The sequence below is a fragment of the Capra hircus genome, chromosome 11 (assembly GCF_001704415.2).
Source record: "Capra hircus breed San Clemente chromosome 11, ASM170441v1, whole genome shotgun sequence".
Lineage (NCBI taxonomy): Eukaryota > Metazoa > Chordata > Mammalia > Artiodactyla > Bovidae > Capra > Capra hircus.
Window position 1 is genome coordinate 59,814,017 of NC_030818.1, and position 20,250 is coordinate 59,834,266.

Here is a 20,250-nt window from a genome sequence, read left to right on the forward strand (position 1 = left end):
TTCTACATGCTGTGGGGCAACTGAGCCCATATACCACAACTCTAGAGCCCGTGCTCTGGAACAAGTGAAGCCACCACAAAAAGAAACCTGTGTGCTGCAATGAAAAGCAACCCTCATGCACTGCAACTAGAGAAAGCCCACAAGCAGCCATGAAGACTCAGCACAAACAATAAAAAGATAAAAGAAAAACAAAAAGCAAAATAAACATAAAACAGGAACAGACTTGGAGTGAAACAGGTGAAGGGATTCGAGGTACAATCCTCCAGTTACAAAATAAATAAGCCATAAGGATGTAATATACAGCATAAGGAATATGGTCAATAATACTGTAGTAACTTATTAACTCGAAGGCCCACTTGACTTCACATTCCACGATGTCTGGCTCTAGATGAGTTATCATACCATCGTGATTATCTTGGTCGTGAAGATTTTTTGTACAGTTTTTCTGTGTATTCTTGCCACCTCTTCTTAATATCTTCTGCTTCTGTTAGGTCCATACTGTTTCTGTCCTTTATTGTACCCATCTTTGCATGAAATGTTCCCTTGGTATCTTAATTTTCTTGAAGAGATCTCTAGTCTTTCCCATTCTGTTCTTTTCCTCTATTTCTTTGCATTGATCGCTGAAGGCGGCTTTCTTATCTCTTCTTGCTATTCTTTGGAACTCTGCATTCAGATGCTTATATCTTTCCTTTTCCTGTTTGTTTTTCGCTTCTCTTCTTTTCACAGCTATTTGTAAGGCCTCCCCAGAGAGCCATTTTACTTTTTTTTGCATTTCTTTTCCATGGGGATGGTCTTGATCTCTGTCTCCTGTACAATGTCAAGAACCTCCGCCCATAGTTATCAGGCACTCTATCAGATCTAGTCCCTTAAATCTGTTTCTCATAAGGGATTTGATTTAGGTCATACCTGAATGGTCTAGTGGTTTTCCCTACTTTCTTCAATTTAACTCTGAATTTGGAGCAACCAAGAGTAGCTCCCCTCCTCCACCGTCTGAGGTCAGGGGCGGCGGCCGGGAGGAGCTACCCCATGTCCAAGGAGTGGTCGCTGCGCTGGTGCAGGAGGACCTAGAAGAGAAAGCCCTCACAAAGCAACAAAGACCAATTACAGTCAAAATAATCTCCAAATCTTAAAAAAAAATCAGTTAATTAAGCTTTTTGTTCTCTAAATTTTCCTCTAATGTATTATTATATTTTGGGGCTGCTATGGCTTAACTACTGAAGTTATTGATAAACAGCTAAGATCCCCAAAGGTCTTTGGAAAGGACTCCTGTGAGACAGGGGCTCTTGAAGTCTAAACTTCATGAACCTCATGTTTAATTATTCTCTAAGTGCAAAACTTGATAAGGTAACAGGTATAACCTGACCCATACTGCATATTGAAGATCAGAGGTCTTCACAGTGGCTTGCTTACTTCTTTTAGGTGCACAAATGCTTCTCAATGGGTACTCTTTAAGTGCTTTTAAGGGGAATCAACTTCAATATGCAGAGAAGGCAATGGCACTCCACTCCAGTACTTTTGCCTGGAAAACCCCACGGACAGAGGAGCCTGGTAGGCTGTAGTCCATGGGGTCACTAAGAGTCAGACGCAACTGAGCGACTTCACTTTCAATTTTCACTTTCATGCATTGGAGAAGGAAATGGCAACCCACTCATGTTCTTGCCTGGAGAATCCCAGGGACGGGGGAGTCTGGTGGGATGCCGTCTATGGGGTTGCACAGTCAGACGTGACTGAAGCGACTTAGCAGCAGCAGCAGCTTCCTCAATATGAACTTTATGAAGTGATCTGCCCCAAAACATTTCAGCCATTTGCTAGTTTACCTCAATTCTTTCAAATATTCTACCTCCCACTTTACGAAAGTCATACCTCTCATTCGTTCTGTTGGCTCACAGTGTGAAAATTTCCAAGGGACAATTCCAGAAGGCATAGCTCGTAAGTTCCTTGTAAGCAAAGTAAAGGTTTTGGAAGAGGGGGACTGTAACTTTATCACGCTGGTAAAACTGGTAAGGTGTTTCACACTGTCACCTCTCTTCCCCTTCTTCGAATTCAAAAATCAGAAGAAAGTTGTGAATACATGGTTTCTTGACATTTGAATGCATAGTTATTGGAATTTTTCTTAGAAAGCCTTTTTCTAAGAATCAGTGAGAAACAGTATTTTCCAAACTTAAAAGTTTTCAGCTTCTATTTTAGAAGTTTCATGAAAGACAATACGCTTTCACAGAACCTCAGCTGGACTATGCAGTGTTTGAATGCATATTTTCCCAAGATTTATCCCAAGTTTTAGAATAATGGATATTCTGAAATGAATCATCTTGATGGAGTAGATGACCAACAATGCAGGCACATTCTAAAATTTATTTGCAAAGGCAGCCTGAGAAACTTATAGTTCAGATTTGTCAAAAACTGAATATTTCCTGAGGTTGTGACTTTATATCTACTAAGGAACGCTATAGCTACTCAATAATTACGGTTTCTTTGAATCTAGGAAACTCATTAATATTAATCATCTTTATTTTGTGATGTGATGACTGAACTCAGAAAAACTCTGGAAGTTCTTTTAAATGATACAAGATTCACACAGCTGCTTCATGGAGACAAAATGACAAAACATGGCTTCAGGGGTCACCCTGAAGAACTAAGGAGATTGACAACTTGGTAACTTAGCAGAGTATTAACAGGTACAATTTATGAACACCATTTCCTACCTTAGCTATATAACTACATGTAGTTATATAAACAATGTTTTAAATTAATACGTTTTGGAGAGTTTGAATTAATAAAAGGTGAAAAATTAACTATGTTTTTTTAAAAGAATTGTTTCTAAGGGAGTCCTTTCTTTATCTTGATGGTCAGAAAGCACAAGAGATTTTAAATTAAGAGACAAGCAGAGCCTACCCAGCCCAGTGAAAGCAATGCGTAGTCAGCTAAGGCTCTGATGCGAAAATACTTACACAAGTGGAATTTATTGCACATCACCTCACAGAATAAAGAGGAACATCCTGGGGGAGCAATCTAGCTTACTAAAATCAGGATGATTTTTCTATGTGGCTAGGCACAGTCTAAGTAGTTGTTACATGGTCAATTTTTAACATTGTAGCCTCTTAACAGCTCACTTGTGATCTAGTTGTAAACACCTTCTGAAGCAGAAATTTTTCTTCTATAGACAGATTAACCATTTCTGCTTAGTTTTTAAAATAAGCAAGCAAACACACCAGTTGTAATGCTTAATGTAACCTAAAGGGCAGGCAGGCTTGTCAACACCAAAGCTCAGGACTTGGTCCCACCTTTTCAAATGTCTGATTAAGATTCAGACTTGAGGTGGACTCAAGAATACGATTTCTTGTGGGCCAATAGTCTGAAGAACAAGATGGAAAACACACCACTACTTTCTGTGTCTAAGAGCTAGATGAATCACAAAAAGGCCAAAAATACTTTAGGAATGGTTGGTTCTTACCTGATGCAGACATGCAGAGTAGTCTGGTAATATCTGATCTCAGAACTTTTGAGACAAAGGGAGAAGGCCTACTTTCCTGCCACAGTTGTAGAAAAAAGATGTTCTGGGTCAGGAACTTCAGTTTAGGGTAGCAAGTACAGAAAATTAACGTTCAGTCCACCCATAATGGATCTCTTATGGATAATCCTGCTGGACTACAAAAAAAAAAAAAAAAAGTGTATCCCAGCTTGCAAGAACTATGGCTTTAACCCTTTTTCACCAAGTAAATAATAAGTTTCCCATATAAACTTTCCCAACTCCTAGGCATGGCCTGACTCCCTCAACTTCTGTAATGCCTCCATTCCTTTAGGTTTTCAAGTCTTCATCTTGGTATGTCAGGATACTAGCTTCAGCAGTTACCTTGAAAATCAACACAAGGCCATTAGTAACAAAGACAAGGAGTGAATGGTTTTGTTTGCCACCTTGTACAGATTTTTTCCTTCAATTGTGTACAGTGAATGACAAAAACAACTGCCACTGTAAGAGGAGCAATTTCTTTGGTATTTTCAATACCTCAAAGCTTAGAGACTTATTTTCTCATGGAGTCAACTGCCTTTTGTCCTTTTCGCTCAACTTTTATAGTAAGACTTAATTCCCTCTCCCCCTTTCTCATTAATAGAACACCAGTTTTATTCAGAGCAGCAATGCATACAGCCTTAGCATGGTATTTCTCAGCTTCTTATTAGGCAGGGTTATGGAAGTTAGAATATTCCAAAGTGTTCTACAACGTTTTCTGGATCTTAAAAGGGGAAGTTTTTTATTTTCCATGCTGCCCAGGATCCAAGTATAAAACCTGAAATTTCCACAACCATATTTGACCTTGGGGTATAATCCAGGTGCTTGGGGATAGAAAATAATTTCTAAATTGCCTAAACCTTCTATCATAAAGCTGCACTTCCCAAAGATCTGTACTGGTTCTCTAGACACCACTGACATGAGCATTGCAAAATAAACTACAAGCAACTATTATATTTCTTGTAACATGAGCAAAAACACCTTAAAATGCTGATTTATAAAAATATTATTAAATATGTAACTGTTTTGCAAGCTAATAGGGGCTTATTTCCTGTGGACTCTAAAATAAAACAATAAATAAAAGTAAGTGTACTCTGAAAGCAAAGTTATTGGATAGAGGTGCGCAGGAGGGATTTGTTAGTTGGGAGAGCAGACAATACAGAATATAAACTATGCTTAAACAGGAAAAAAGAGAAGATACTTTAAAATACAGATCTGCATAGTAACCAAATATTTTTCAAGAGAACAATTACCACTGAAATTAAAAACTACAAATGCAAAAGGCATGAACCTAAATTGGGTACTCATTTGGGAAAAACACAAACTATGAAAAGCATTCTTAGGAACTGCTGGGGAAACCTAAACATGGACTAGATATATTATGGAATTATGGTTAACTTTACCAGGAGAGTCAGGGATGAAAAGCACAAAAAGTGGTAAGAAACTTTACAACTCTACTCAATTACTGTTCATTTTACTACAGTACTTTAAATACTGAAAGTACTATTTATATTTTTATGTTAACTGTTTATAATCCAGACATTTTGTCCTTGAGTTTCTTCTAATCAGAACATCAAAAACTTTTTAACTTTTCTATAGGCTTGAGTCTTCACACATTACAGAATGGAATTGTTGGAAACCTTCCGGGAGGAACATCCAATACATACACCAGCACATCAGAACTATTAATCTCACAGTATTCTAATACTGCATTTTTACCAAGTCTATCCTTGCATGTCTGTTGGCATCAAATCTGCATCCTAGATCCTATCATAGACCTGACTCAATGGGGGGTTGATAGCCAGTGAAGTTTGAATTCACTTTCATTACTTTCTGCTTTTTTTCCAACTCTAAGGTATAAATTGCAATATGTATTCTTATGCACCATCAAGAACAAGAAAACACGTTCAACTATGACAATAGTCCTTACTAAAAATAAAAGTTGGTTGCAGAAGCCTTTTTGAAACTTCAGTATCAACTTCTTATAAATAAAACTGCACTGCTAGGCATTTGATGAACAATTCTTTGCATTATAGCTTACTGACAGCTTCCCTGCTTAGGTCCCAAAAACAACTTGGTTGCCACTGATGTCAGTAAATATGGAAGTGTGATTATTCTTCCAATGATTATTTACTCCCCCTTATCAAGTTTATATCCTGCTGCCTTCATATGCCTTTTTGCATAGAAGTAGTATTTTGTTGCTGACCAATCTAAGACACTTTAATACTTTTTTGTAAGACAATTTTAAATAGCAATAAATGCATACAATTATTGAGTTCGCACATGGACAAGCAGGGAAATTTATCAACTGTACTGCCTAGCCACCAGTTTTTAAGGTGCCACAGATCTTCAGAGATGCTAAAATGTTAGAACAGCATCCTACTGTTGAAATCCTCTTGACTCAGGAATTAGCTTTTGTGAGACCATTTTCAGTTCAAATGACTTGTCTATGATTTTAATGGGTGTCTAAACCAAGATTCAGACATACTTATAAAACAATTCCAGTTCTCTCTCACAATTTATAACTGAGACGCTGCCTTTTTGCAAGAGTTAAACAACACTGAGCCAAACATTTCAAATGGCCAGTTTATCAGTATGCTTTCTTGTAAAACACGTTGAGGCTGGCCTGATATGATTAACTTTTATTCAAGCAAGAAATGCCCACAATAAGTTTAATTTTCTATTAGCATGTTCTCATTTTGGCCAAAGCTTGGTTTCTTTAACATTCAAAACATATCAAGGTAGGCAATGGGGCTGTAGGGTAAGAAAAGTATACATGACCACTGATGGAAAGCTGATTTCAAATACAGCATATGATTTGAAACTGAACTCTTTTTACTGTTCTAAGAAAACTTATTTATATGCAAACACCAGTAAGAAAATCAAAGCTTTAACAGAGCTAAAGTATTAAACAAAGTACTTCAATATTCCTCTCTGTATATTTAAAACATCTTACTATTTTTTGTTTTAAAAAGACTTTAAAGCATGATTACATTCTACTGAAATAATGCCAATCTTTGCCAAAGACCTATATAAAAAGTTAGGAGAATAGCAATTATATGAAATTGCTGATTCTCCACAAACATGAGGCACTTCAAATGCTTAGGTATAAGTATATAGAATCATCTGGAAACAGGCTCACTCAAGCTGGTTTCCTTTTTCTATTCCCTTTTCATATTTTGTAGGGAATCTACAGCTTTGTTACCCCCAGCTCCTAACCAGAGGAAAGATGCTTTTTAACTGCAAGTAAAGGTAAAATGTGTGCCAAGCTGTCACAGAAGGGATTTGTTTCTTGGGAACAGAAAATATCTCAGGAACATATTCGTTTTATACAAATGCTGCCTTTACTCAATAACCTTAGAAATAATACTTGAAAGTCAACAGTTATCAAAATTCATTTAAAAATGTTACCTAATACCTAAACATAAATAACCACTTTCATTAATACAGGAATAAGTTTGAGCCAATAAAGGGAAAATAAATGTAAACCAAGTTTATTTTGCTTTTTAAGTAGTGTTCTTAAAGCACTACAGCTTGGTAAACAATGTAAATTAGTATAAGTCATCTCAAAAGCCAGAGTTTTGTTTTGTTTGTTTTTAATGAGTTGTTAAAAAGATGCAGCCTATTCTAACAGGATAAATATTTTTAACCATTTCACTTTGAGTTAATGAAGGCTCACAAATGAGCAACACTCCTCATTGAGGAAAACAAAAAGCTGTTGTCGACAAGCGACAGCACACACACACAAAAACAAAAAGAACTGTGTAAAAATAACTAACTGTGTTCCCATATTTTTTGAAGTCGTTTACAATGGGATGATATGCACATGATCTTGCTGCAAACTTGCCATACAGACTTGTAATACATGTAGTCTAGACAAACAATTCAGTCCAAGAGGTGCTAACTTCAGACAATGCAGCACTATAATCCTTTTAACAACGCAATCTGTTTTACTCATTATCTTTTCTTCTAGACTGAAATACAGGCTAGAAAGAAAATGCTCCCTAATTAAAAATTGGTATTCTTTACAGGAAAAATTGTATACTTTTGCATCAGAATTTACAAGTATATGTTCAAATTGGATTTGCCTCCTCCCCCCATCCCAGCCACAAAATGGGGATGAAGTTAAAATTTTTAAAAATGCCGTAATTTTCAACTTCATGCAAACTAAAGATGACCAAAACAAAAGCTTAAACAATGGAAGGATATTTCACAGAAAATTTCTTATACAAAAAACACATAAGAAAAAGGGCCACTAGGTGACATTTTAATTTACAAATTGGCATCATTTTGGTCGACAAATATCCAGATGCTGTTTTCATCTGCTAACAAGAGTTGCAGAGGAAAAGAAAAAAAAGAAAAAAAAAAAAACCCAGCATGACTTCTGATTTTAATCACACATTTCTTCTGGAATTTCATGTGGATTAAGGATGCCTGGGACAGACATCTGAAGTTTGTGTTTTTCTTCCTGAGCCTGTCGAAGGGCTGTTTCTCGTTCTTCCAAAAAGAGATCCGATGTATCTTCACCTGCAAACTCCTGTGAAAAGATAGTTAACTGTCAACATACTTAGCAATGTAATTTATCCATCAATTGTTGGGCTTATATATATAATTCTACACAGTTGAATTAAAGACTAAATGTGTTGGTTGGGAGGCAAAGATTACAAAAGAGTGATAGTATAATGCCACACATAAAACATACTTCAGGAGTAATAAGAAGAAAGACTAATGATCAAGTTTAAGTATATTATCATTGTTCTCATAGCTATGTTATCAATTTTCATCCTTTATAACTCTGTATGAATTAGCTTTTCTTTACACTAATAAAAAAAAATAAAACCTTGTATTTTGGAGGGGAAAAAAACCCTGCATGTTATGTTATCAATTCTTATTTAATAAATATGGACAAGAATTCATCAGCTCTTTTTGATTTCTTTAAAACACGACGATACAACAAAAATTCCTCTTCCCCTAAGTCAATGAAGCACTGTAACAGCAGTAAATAACAGGCCGGTATCTGCTAATCACCATGGTTCCCCCTAAAATGAATTCTTTACTAACAATGGGGAAAATCTCAAAAGGAACTATCAACGTATTTCATTCCCCCCACTCCTTTAAAAATATCTATGGGATTCAATCACAATGTTGCAATAGACATGTTACCCCAAACATTTTAAACCGATCTCCTCTTCTGGCCTTGATTTAAAGTTTTTCTTTCTGTAATCTATCTCAAAAGGGTAAGACTGTACATATTTTAAAAGCACACTCATTTTGCTCATTACAAAAAGTGGTCAATTCTGGATGCAAGAATGCAATCAGTATTTACTCTCAATATTTCTGCAACTGCAAATAAAATACGTACCTTTATCTGTACCAGGAAATCCCGAAGATGTTCCTTGAATGCTGGAATATCCTGATTTAAGCTGAAAAGTCCTGTCACAAAGAGCTTTACTTGAGCGCTGCAAGTTAAAACACAATGATTAATCACCTAAAAAAAAAAAAACCCTTAAAAAATTTGAGTTTATAAAAAGGGATATTTACTCTTGTAGATGAGGGAATGCAGACTTAAGAAGATTAGCCACATATTCCTGAATAAACATTTGGTTGTTAACTGGATTTCCAGGATTTAATGGTGTACTTATTTTTCCTTCTTCAACCAAATTAAACATATATGCAAGGATAGATGCATGCATTGTTAAACCTGTTGATAAGAAGGACATCATTAAACTCTCAGATGTACTAACAATCAGAAGGAACATAGAATTTTTATAGCTTTAAATTCTTACCAGCAGTATGCGAGGTGTCTGTCACAACAGAAAAGATATGCTGAAGAATATCACAAAAATAAGTCTGATAAAAACTCTGAGCTGCAGCTTCTTCTTGTGCAACATTTTGTAAGAGTGTAAAAAGTATCTGTAAGCCTAAAAGACATATAAAGCCAACCAACTTATTCCATACTGACAACATTCACAATAGTACTTCAGCTATTAATTCAAAGTCCCTCTCTTTCTTTTTTAAGCTAAAGACAATTATTTGCCTAAATTATCTTGACTCAGTAATGGAGTTAAATTAGAATCAATGATTGCTTACTTACAGACTAATTAACCATTACCACCTTTCCATTATTTCTTAAGGTTTAGTTGATTCTCTCCCACATCCATTACTGATGCACTCAAAAAAAGCCCATGACAAGTGAAGGGATACCTCTTGTCTGCAACTATAAATACACAGATAGATGGGTGTCTATTTGTAAGTGCCTGTATGTGGATTGTGGGTTGGCAGGCAAATAAAGAACATCATTTTTATGTATTTACCTGTATCTGCTACATTCCTCATGGTATGTTTAAAAGCCCAAATAATAGAATCCAAAACAAGTTTAAACTGTGCAGGTGGAATAGCCAGGAACGCTGGGAAACAATGAGAATTGACAGCCTGAAGTAGTAAGAAAAAGTTCGTTCTGTGTTCAGGATATTCTTCAAAGTCCTAAAAATAAATGGTGGGAACAAAATAGAAGTTTCAATGCCTTAAATTGTATTTAATGGAAGAGGGAAAGCAAGCTCTAATTCATTATAGATATTTGGAGTTGTTAGTGGACCCCGTAAGATATATGGCCTACTGGAAGTCAAACTCACAGATAATACAATTCACCTGGTAAGGGAGAACAAAAATACTATTACACAAATGAATTGTCAATATGAAGGAATACAAGGTCATCTTATTATAAAGAGAATTCAACAAAACCCACAAAGACCATCACATTTTCTATTAGCATTGAAACTTGCTAGAGATTTGCTACCACTTTAAAGTGACTTTGAGATCAGTAACACAGATTAGAGAAGCCTACTGTGTAAATGTGTACACGTATATCTACATGTTTTTCTTTTTGGTTAATACATTTTCCCATTCTTTATAAACATATACTACACTTTACTGAACTTTAACTAAAAACCCAGTGACTAAAATGTTTCAAGTTTTAAATAAACGCTAGCTGCTATTTGAATAAAAATCTTTGGCAAATTTAAAAAACAAGTACTTTTCTTATCTAGAAGTTCAAATGTTTTAACATCAGAGCCTAAAATTTATGCTATGCTTATAGACAGCCATCATTTACGCTTTTTAAAGTAATATGGATTAACTGTAGAACTTGCCATTATGTAACTGAAATGCAAATTGCATACCTTATTTATCATATTCAATGTGCACTCAAAAACAGCATCAAATATTTGAGGTATTTCAGCTGTTATATGTCCTCCTAACTTGTTGACAATAATAGCCATAGTACTAAGCACTTCTGGCTCTCTAGCAGCTGGGACATTTCTCTGGTAATCAATGAGAACTGCATCCAACAGAGGAGGAACAAAATTTTCAGCTACCTGTTTAAAAAAAAAAAACACTTTTAATTTTAATTCAGGCACTTGCTAACTCTTACTAAGCAGCTAGGTCAATGTCACCTTGTAAGACTTAATTTAGGTTGATCATCTACTGAAAAACGGAAACTCTTATGGCTTTAATTCTGGTGCATTAGAACTTTACAAAGAAAAATCAAGAAATTAAAATAGGCAGAAAAGGGCCACAGACATTGTACAGCTTAAATCTATACTTATTAAAGAAAACTGGGGCCTGAAATCAAGTGACTAGCTCTAAGTATTCTGGCAGGACCAGGATTCTAGGGATACTGTGTGTGCGTGAGGCACAGGGAGGGTAAAGCCTAACTGTACACTGAAGTATTTGTATCGAACCAGAATCAGACATCCACCATCAATGCTTTTTTAAATTTAATGAATGCTAACCGATAGTTTAATAATCAGAAATAATAACCATTACTTACTCTCAAAAAAGGAACTAAACTATGCCAGAAAGACTGTGGTAGGCTTTCCGAGATTCCCAATAAACAGTCTAAGGTGTAAACTCTATGCTTTATAATGCATCCTCCATTAAGATGTGCTCAATAAATATGATCATGTTTCATTTAACTAAACAGTAGTAGTGTCCCAATATACAAAACAGGCCTTGCAAGATTTGAAGGATAAGCACAAAATTATTTTTCTTTAATTACTAAGTTTTCTCTTAACTAGAACCGATTCTCCCTTCTTTTTCTTCAAGTTCTACTCAGACGTGATTAAGTTCTACAAGTTTACTTACATACATTATAAAATGATTATAGAAGAGTAAGTTTAGTGATCATAGATATTTCATATATAACACCTCATATAAACACGCAAAAAGTTGTGATAAAAATGCTTAAGATTTACTCAACTTTCTTAGAAAACATACAGCAGTGTAAATTTTATATACCATGTTTGTACACTACATCCTTTTTTTGACCTACAACATGACATTAGTTCCTATTAACACAGTCAAGTGATTTAATATTTTTATATATTCTAAAATGATCACATTAAAAATAAATAAATAAAATGATCACATTACATTTATAGTCTGTTACCTTAAAAATATTAGTTCTTGACTATTATACACTATTTCCCATACTGTATACTTCATACCCATGCCTCATTTATCCTTTCCTTGACCACTCTCATATTTCCACTCTTAACATTGAATTTATTTTCCTACACCCTAAATCTGAATTATTTGACTATCTTTGAATTCACAGCCCCAAAGTTCAACATAAATCTTAGCTGTAAACTAGTTTGATACCTTGGTAATTTCATGAAAAAACTTTCCAGTATTAATAGGAACAATATTGAAATATCAAATTTATGAAAGTAAGTAGCACAGTGCTCAATGCTACTTCCATCCAATAGTGATGAACAGAAAAGGATTTATCAGAATGTTCCAAGGATCCGAAGAACAAAAGGTTTAACAATAACTAAACATAAATAGCTCCCCCAAGTTCACGCATATGGAGCCAATTACTTTTTGAAAACCATTTAAGACTGACAGGAATAAGAGACTTTCAAACCTTCAACTAGGAAACTGCTTAATCCCACTAAGGAGGCAAACAGCTCTTATGACAGCTTTACAAATTGCCCCCAAAACCATCAGGAAAAAAAATTTCATTTGAACTCTATCCATGGAAAATAAAAATGACCCAATCATCTCAACTACCTTATTACATCACCACCCTCCCCCTACCAACAGCAATTTCTTTGGAGGAAGGTATGTATCTTGGGCTTCCCTGGTGGCTCAACTGGTAAAAAATCTGCCTGCAATGCAGGAGACCTGTATTCGATTCCTGGGTTGGGAAGATCCCCTGGAGATGGGATCTTACTATTTTAATGGACCCCAAAACTCCAATAAATAGAATGCTATAAAGTAACACCAAATGTAAACATCTAAACTACCTTTTAAGTAGCTAAATGCATACAGAATATATACACGTTCTATAGAATGCAGTATCAACTTTAAAAAACAAAAATGACACCTCACTTACCATCTGTGGATCATTAGACCGGCTCACCCAACCAGATATTAACTTTAAAGTTTCTCTTTTTACTGTTCGCATACTTCTAATCAATGGTTGCTTTGTAACCATCTCACCTAAAAAACAAAATCAGGTGGACTCCAATTTGACAACTAAAATTCTATATTGGCAGTTACATGTACTTCAGATACTATTTGTTTCCATTCTCCATTAGAAAACCTAAAGACAAAGAGTGCTCCTGCTCATTCATGTCCAACTCTTTGCAACCCTATGAACTATAGCCTACTAGCATCTTTTTGTTCCCGGGATTTTTCCAGGCAAGAGTACTAGAGTGGGCTGCCATTTCCTCCTCCAGGGGATCTTCTCGACCCACGGATCATTGGGAGGCAGATTCTTTACCACTGAGCTACCCGGAACGCCACAAAAAACAAGAGGACACAGATGAATTTCCTGGGAAATAGAATAATTTTATAAGGGAAAGGGGCATGTGCAACTCATTAAAAATTGTTGAGGACTGCCTAAAACACAGGAGGTATTTTGTCAAAAGTGCTAAATGCTTATGACTTTGGCCACCTCATGCGAAGAGTTGACTCATTGGAAAAGACTCTGATGCTGGGAGGGATTGGGGGCAGGAGAAGGGGACGACCGAGGATGAGATGGCTGGATGGCATCACAGACTCGATGGACGTGAGTCTGAGTAAACTCCGGGAGATAGTGATGGACAGGGAGGCCTGGCGTGCTGCGATTCATAGGGTCGCAAAGAGTCGGACACGACTGAGCGACTGAACTGAACTGAACTGAACTGAAGGCAGTGAATGTAGAACTAACTTAATATATTATTCCGTAAGAATTCAGAATTGCTTACCATTAGCTTGAATAGCTGCAGAAATATTTTCACTGAGGCACTTGTATACATTAAGCATATCTAAATAAATTCTCCCAAGCTGAATCACAAATGGGTGTCCAACTGCTTTGCAAGCTCTCACATTTGTTTTCAGTATGCTACCAAGTTGCTTGACTGTTTCAGGATCTTTAAGTATATCCACATTCTGTAAGAACAAAACACAACTCCACTTATCATAATAGAATTCTTTTTCAAAGCAAAAAAAATTACCCACATCACTAAAAACCACCATTACATATATAATCTTGAAGTGTAAAAGTACTGCAAAAGTCTTTATTACTGAAGAATGGAGCAAAGTATTCCCCAAAATATGATCCAAACAGAATAAAAATGCTACCATTCTTTCAATGTGCAAAGGCACAAAAAGCACTATGGATCAGATATACATGTCAAGGTATAAAATTTACTACTTTTGTAAATATAACTTTCTTAGATTCCATTAGAACTTTTACAGAAAGTAACTAAAACTTACTTTGGTTGCTTGCTGGATTATGCTATCCCAAACCTGATTAGGAAGTAGCATATATTTTTCTATCAAATGTTCTTGTACTGTTTGGTCTGTTTGTGCACCGATCATGTACCCCACAGCTTCATAAAATGTATGGACCTATATTAAAAGGCATACATGTTACTTGTATGCATTATAATAAGGAAAATCACATACAAATAATTCACTTACATAACAAGCTAATTTTGTTAACATGTCAGTAATAAGTAGCAATTCAGTTTAACACACTTCTAATTGAATTTATGCCTCACTATAAAAATTTAAACACAGAAACACTTGAATTGAATCCATTAGTGGCATTCTACCCCCATTAATGAATTCTCATTAGTTATTTTCTAAGAAAAATATGCTTACTTATCCACATACCTGTTGAGGTTGAAGATCACAAATTATAGTGTTAATATTGTTCAAAATCTCATCAATAAATGGCATTACTTCTCCAACCTGAACCTGAACGAAATGCCTACGGCACTTTTGAGCTATTTTAATGAAAGTATCACAAGCCATGTCCTGGACTCCATCGTGGGTCTCTTAACAAAACAAAAACAAATATCAATAAAATTTTTGCCTTTTCCATTAAGCAAAAATAAAATATATTAAGCAAACAGGATTTACCATGCATGAATTCGAAGAGCTTGTTAACTACTGTCTTCAAAAATTTCCAGTGAGCTCTTAAAAATCGTGGATATTGACCTACTATGTACATGATATTTGATGCAATAATAGCTTTATTATCTTTGCCTCTTTTCTGTTCACATAATCCTAATAGATCCTGTAAAGTAAGAAAAACTTCAGTCATTTATAGTAAAATACACTAACAAGGTTCTAGTTCACACCTATCTCTTACATACCTTTATAACAGTAACAAGAAATCGCTTTTCATCCTCTTCATGCATTGCTCCACTAATGGAGCCTATTGCCCAACACAATGTATTCAAATTCTTCCATGACCACTCCGTACCATTCACTTGATTGTGAAGTTTCTCAGTCATTATTCTTTCTGTATCTACATAATCCAGATGAGTAAGATAAACTACAGGAAAGAAAAAAATTCCACGTTTTAAAATCCAAAACTTAATGAGCAAAAAGATTTTTACTAAGACCAACAGCACTCTAATAAGGATGGCTATTAACAGACTCAGAAACTAAGCATGTTTCCTAAACAGTATTTCCATAAAAGAATACAATTTTAAAAATATAAGGATTAAATTAGTAGTATTTATTAACTTACCTAATGTTTCTCTCATATTCTTATACAAATTTATGGAATCTGTATCCTTCATGAATTCTCTTACAACTTCTCCCTGATCATTTTCTACAACTAATACTTCCTCTGGTTTAGCCATTCTACTAACCATTAATAAACGGACCTATTCAGCAATTAAAAAAAAAAAGTCTGTTAGATCTCTGAAATTAGTTACATCAAATATAACTCCCACTCTCAAAAAATGGCACTTAACACCAACATACCAAACACAATCATGCCCACAATATAAAACAATAAACATACTTAAAATGTAATTCTACAATAAATTTTAATCTAAACATGGACAAAAACAACTGTTAACTTTCCTTCATCTCATTTGCATTTCTAACAAACCCACAGATTGTGCTTGGATAGAATCAGCCAAAAAATAAAAGCCAGCATTTTCATCTGGTCCTCCAAAATCAGAGAAAGCACACTCAACCACACACTGTTGTTACCTTGGACAATACAGGCAAATAGAGCTGTCTCCTAGGAGGAACATCAAAATGCTGACTTCCAGATAGCAACGGAGAGGCAGATGTTGAGAATGGGCTTTCTCTATAGAGTTCAGCTGCCAGGTGATTCCAGTACTCAAGACAAATCTTAAAGATTTCAGTTTCCTCTACTTCGGATACCAACAACATATAATGAAGGGCCTACACAGAATACCAAAACTATTAAAACAATCCTTAGACATTACTAAAAACCTCAAACTGTTTTCCATTTGCTATGTTAATGGGAAATAAAAATTCATATTGCTTTTTGTACACTCTGAAGTTTCATCATTTATCAAATATACAATAGAAATTGTATAGGAGCAAAGTGCACTTTCTTCTGACATGTCCTAGAACATGCTAAGAAACTTACATGATTATTAAAAAGTATGGACATCAAACGATATTTAGTAATAGCAAAAAGGGAGAAATAACTCAAATGTTCAACAGATGAACGGACACAAAAAATGAGGTATATCCATATAAAGGGATATTATTCGGCATGAAAGGAATGAAGTACTGACATATGCTATATAACATGGTAACATGTTAAGTGAAAGAAAGCAGTAACAGAAGTCCACACATTATAATTCCAGTTATATGAAAGGTTTAGAATAGGTAAATCCATTGAGTTGTAAAGCAAATTACTTGTTGCTAGGGACTGGAGGGAAGAGCAGAACGGAATGACTTGTTTCAATGGGCACCTTATCTTTTGCGGTTAATGACAAAATGTTTTAGACTAGAGAGATGGTTGAAAGCACTGTGAATGCACTAAATGCCACTCATGCGATCTGAAAGTTGTATGTTATTACACCTCTATTTTACAATAAGGTTTTTAGACTTTGCCTCTCAGAAATGACACATATGCACACTTATTGGAATTTAATTTTCATTATAAATTACTGATCTGACATTGAATAGAACACAGAAATCAGGACACTTGGCTTCTGACTAGAATCCAGAATTGAGAGCATGTATTGTATTATGCAGACAAACAATAAGATATGTCAAAAGAATTTTAGAACAAATCATTTAGTTTAAATGATTATTAATTTCAGAAGCCAAAAGCTCCACAAAGCCTACCTCCATGAGTGTTTCCCTGAGATTTAATCTTTTTTCTATAAGTTGACCATGTTCTTTAAGAAAGGTGCAGAGAAACAAACTGAGATTTTGAATAAAGTTCTGTTCATCATCCTTTCCATTTGAGTATGCAAGTCGAATATTGGTATTTAGAGGAAGCATCTGCAAATTTAAATATGGATAAGCCTTCAAAATAACAACAAAGTTACTACATTTAAGTTCTAAATTTCCATCACATTTTATGAATTTTAAAACATAATAAATAGCTATCTTTCAATAAAATGCCTTGGTCTATTATATCCATTTTTGTACCTTTCAGTCCTAGCTTTTTTTTTAAATCAAAAGCATAGTAAGATTTCCTCAAAGACAATCCTTTGAAATTTTTCCTAAATCAGTTTTCCCACCTTGGTGTTATTAAAAATGTTCAAATATATAGTTGATTCAGATTACAAATATATTACATAGCAATGTAGTTTTATGATTAACCTTCTAGATAATTTCATATATACCTAGTCAAACTAGGACTTAGCCAATTCCTGTAATTTAAAAGATGGAGAGGTCAAAGGCAGAATATTAAACCCCAGGTAACCAAAACTTTAAATTCTGCAGAAATTACATATCAAAACATTCCCAGAACATTTCAAGGATTCTCAAAATTTCTAGCTTACCCTTCATTTTATATAATAAACACAGAATTGCACTGATCTATTTATGCTAAGCTGTGGTGAAATGGTTCAACTGAAATCCAACTTTTTCTAAGGCACTAAAATTGTTTAGTCAGTTTAATAAGAGGGTTACATTACCTGTTTTAGCTGCATCATTGTCAGTGTAAATAGCGTTACAAATTGCTCCTCATACTGGCTTACACTCACACCAGCAATCTCAGTGAGGCACTTCAGAGAGACATTTCGAAACATTGGAACATTCAGGAACTATTTTAATTAAAAGAAAGGGGAGAGAGGGAGCATAAAATTCAATAGCCTGAAACACTTCACTTAAAATTAACAATTAAAAAAATAATGAAGGATTTAGAAATCAGGAACACTGGGGGGAAAAAAAACCAGGCAAATAGGTGGTGATACAGGTTTCTGGTATCTATATTTTAAGGAAATTTCATTATCCACCCAATAGCTAGTAAATGCTTTAAAAGCAAACTGTGCTTTCTTTGATGTGTCTTTAGACATCTGAAAAACACGAAGTTGCTTAGAAACTTTCCCCATGAACTACTACATGACTTTTAAAGATGTTTTCTGTATAATCTGAAAATATTATAACTGTTTAAGATCCTAAGAGATCTTAATATACCTAAGATTAACAAATGTATAGGGAAACTGGCTCTTATTTTATTGTTGAGAAGGAATAAATGTAGCCTCCTGTTTGTGGGTGGCAACTGATGAGCATCAAAAGCCTTAAAAATGGACATACCAATGCTTAACATGTATTAAAATTTGCACAAAGTAAGTATCTGGACAAGTACATAAATACCCAACATTTCCTGTGGTATTGTTGACAGCAGCAAGTAATTTAAAATAAACTTTCTGTCGATAAAATGGTGGCTCCAACATAGTAAATTCACATTAGAATATGACCCTATCAAGTCCTGATCTACAAAGCCCTAAATGTAACAGTCTGCTTTTAGAGGGTCTTGATTAAATACATAATTTATTCATTACATTTGATTAGAAAACATCTGAAAATACAACCAGGTGGTAATTGATTATCTCTGGATAAACAATTACAAGACTTTATATAAGCATTACATGCTCTTTCAAACAAATTATTAGTTGTTCACATAGAATATGAGAGACTGCCTAGTAAAGTGACAGTATTAAAAGATTCTGAAAAATAAGACTGATTATGGTTATGAATGCAGATTGGTTTTTCTATTCAAAAGAGCATAGTTGTGCAAACTTTATTTATAAGAAAATAACTGAAACGCATTCACGTACCTTATAAATTAATGTGCTGATTAACTTGGTCTCAAAAATATATCCAAGCGGAATCCAGTTAAGAAATCTGAGCAATGTTTCTAAAGTTGCATGTACAAGTGGAGCATTTTGGGAATTTTCCTACAACAAAAACATGTTTTTCAATTAACATCTTCCTATAATAAGTTATTTTTTTTTAAGTCAAATTAAAAACACTTACCATCACAAACTGACAAAGCTGAAAAATTTGTGAGAATTCGTTGCACATGCTAAAGAAAAACAAAAAAGTGATCAGTTTAGAAGAATTGCTGTAACTATTTACAGAGTAACAACATTTCAGCAGCCATTAAAAGCCTAGTTACTTCTATTTATAAACACAGGTATCAATAATTTCATCGAAAAGTTATAAAGTTGGGACTTCCCTGGTGGTCCAGTGGCTAAGACACTGTTTTCCCAATGCAAGGGGCCTGGCTTTGATCCCTGGTCAGCGAACCAGAACACACATGCCACAGCCAAATAAATAAATGTGCCATGCTTAGTCACTTGTGTCCGACTCTTTGCAACCCTATGAACTGTAGCCTGCCAAGATCCTCTGTCCATAGGGATTCTCTAGGCAAGAATATTGAAATGGGTTGCTGCGTCCTCTTCCAAGGATCTTCCCAGCCCAGGGATCAAACCCAGGTGTCCAACATTGCAGGCGGATTCTTTACCATCTGAGCCACCAGGTAAATAAATAAATAAATAAATAAATGAGTTATTAAAACTATGGGTAAATATCATTCTTTTAAAACTCACCTATAAAGAGCACGTTAATTTCCTTTAAAGGTTTGGTTGTTATGTAAACTCTATTTGAAAAATTTCAATTAACATAGTCTTTTACTAATTTTTTAGTTTGGTCATGCAGCATGGCATGCAGGATCTTAATTACCCAACCAGGGGTCAAGCCAGTGCTCCCTGAAGTGGAAATTCTTAGTCTTAACCACTGGACCACCAGGCATGTCCCTCAATCTAGTCTTTTAAATCCAGACAGTTGAAATAAAACTCTCCAAATGAAGAGAGGCAGTGTTAGATATCCCTAATCCACTGTGCTTACACACGGAACCAGAGAAAAAAATTCTAAATTCTGAAGCTAGTTTAAACACATAAAGGTAAAATATTTGTTCCATAATGACTAAACACATTTTTATTACTATGTTGAAG

General features: G+C 34.9%; 1 protein-coding gene across 3 annotated transcripts in view; it reads right to left on the bottom strand.

Moving 5' to 3' along the window:
- XPO1 (exportin 1) overlaps nucleotides 6,133-20,250 on the bottom strand; it is a 43,487-nt gene continuing 29,369 nt past the window's right edge. For all 3 annotated transcript variants that reach the window (XM_018055403.1, XM_018055404.1, XM_018055405.1), the window contains 18 exons: nucleotides 19,271-19,319; nucleotides 19,072-19,191; nucleotides 17,926-18,054; nucleotides 17,126-17,284; nucleotides 16,007-16,204; nucleotides 15,534-15,672; nucleotides 15,154-15,335; nucleotides 14,918-15,074; nucleotides 14,669-14,832; nucleotides 14,267-14,401; nucleotides 13,756-13,939; nucleotides 12,900-13,006; nucleotides 10,684-10,878; nucleotides 9,820-9,988; nucleotides 9,292-9,426; nucleotides 9,047-9,206; nucleotides 8,868-8,964; nucleotides 6,133-8,042 (listed from right to left, as the gene is read on the bottom strand). In XM_018055403.1, the coding sequence (XP_017910892.1) occupies nucleotides 7,896-8,042; nucleotides 8,868-8,964; nucleotides 9,047-9,206; nucleotides 9,292-9,426; nucleotides 9,820-9,988; nucleotides 10,684-10,878; nucleotides 12,900-13,006; nucleotides 13,756-13,939; nucleotides 14,267-14,401; nucleotides 14,669-14,832; nucleotides 14,918-15,074; nucleotides 15,154-15,335; nucleotides 15,534-15,672; nucleotides 16,007-16,204; nucleotides 17,126-17,284; nucleotides 17,926-18,054; nucleotides 19,072-19,191; nucleotides 19,271-19,319 (2,626 nt within the window). In that variant the 3' untranslated portion in view covers nucleotides 6,133-7,895. The remainder of the gene's footprint in view (nucleotides 8,043-8,867; nucleotides 8,965-9,046; nucleotides 9,207-9,291; nucleotides 9,427-9,819; nucleotides 9,989-10,683; nucleotides 10,879-12,899; nucleotides 13,007-13,755; nucleotides 13,940-14,266; nucleotides 14,402-14,668; nucleotides 14,833-14,917; nucleotides 15,075-15,153; nucleotides 15,336-15,533; nucleotides 15,673-16,006; nucleotides 16,205-17,125; nucleotides 17,285-17,925; nucleotides 18,055-19,071; nucleotides 19,192-19,270; nucleotides 19,320-20,250) is intronic.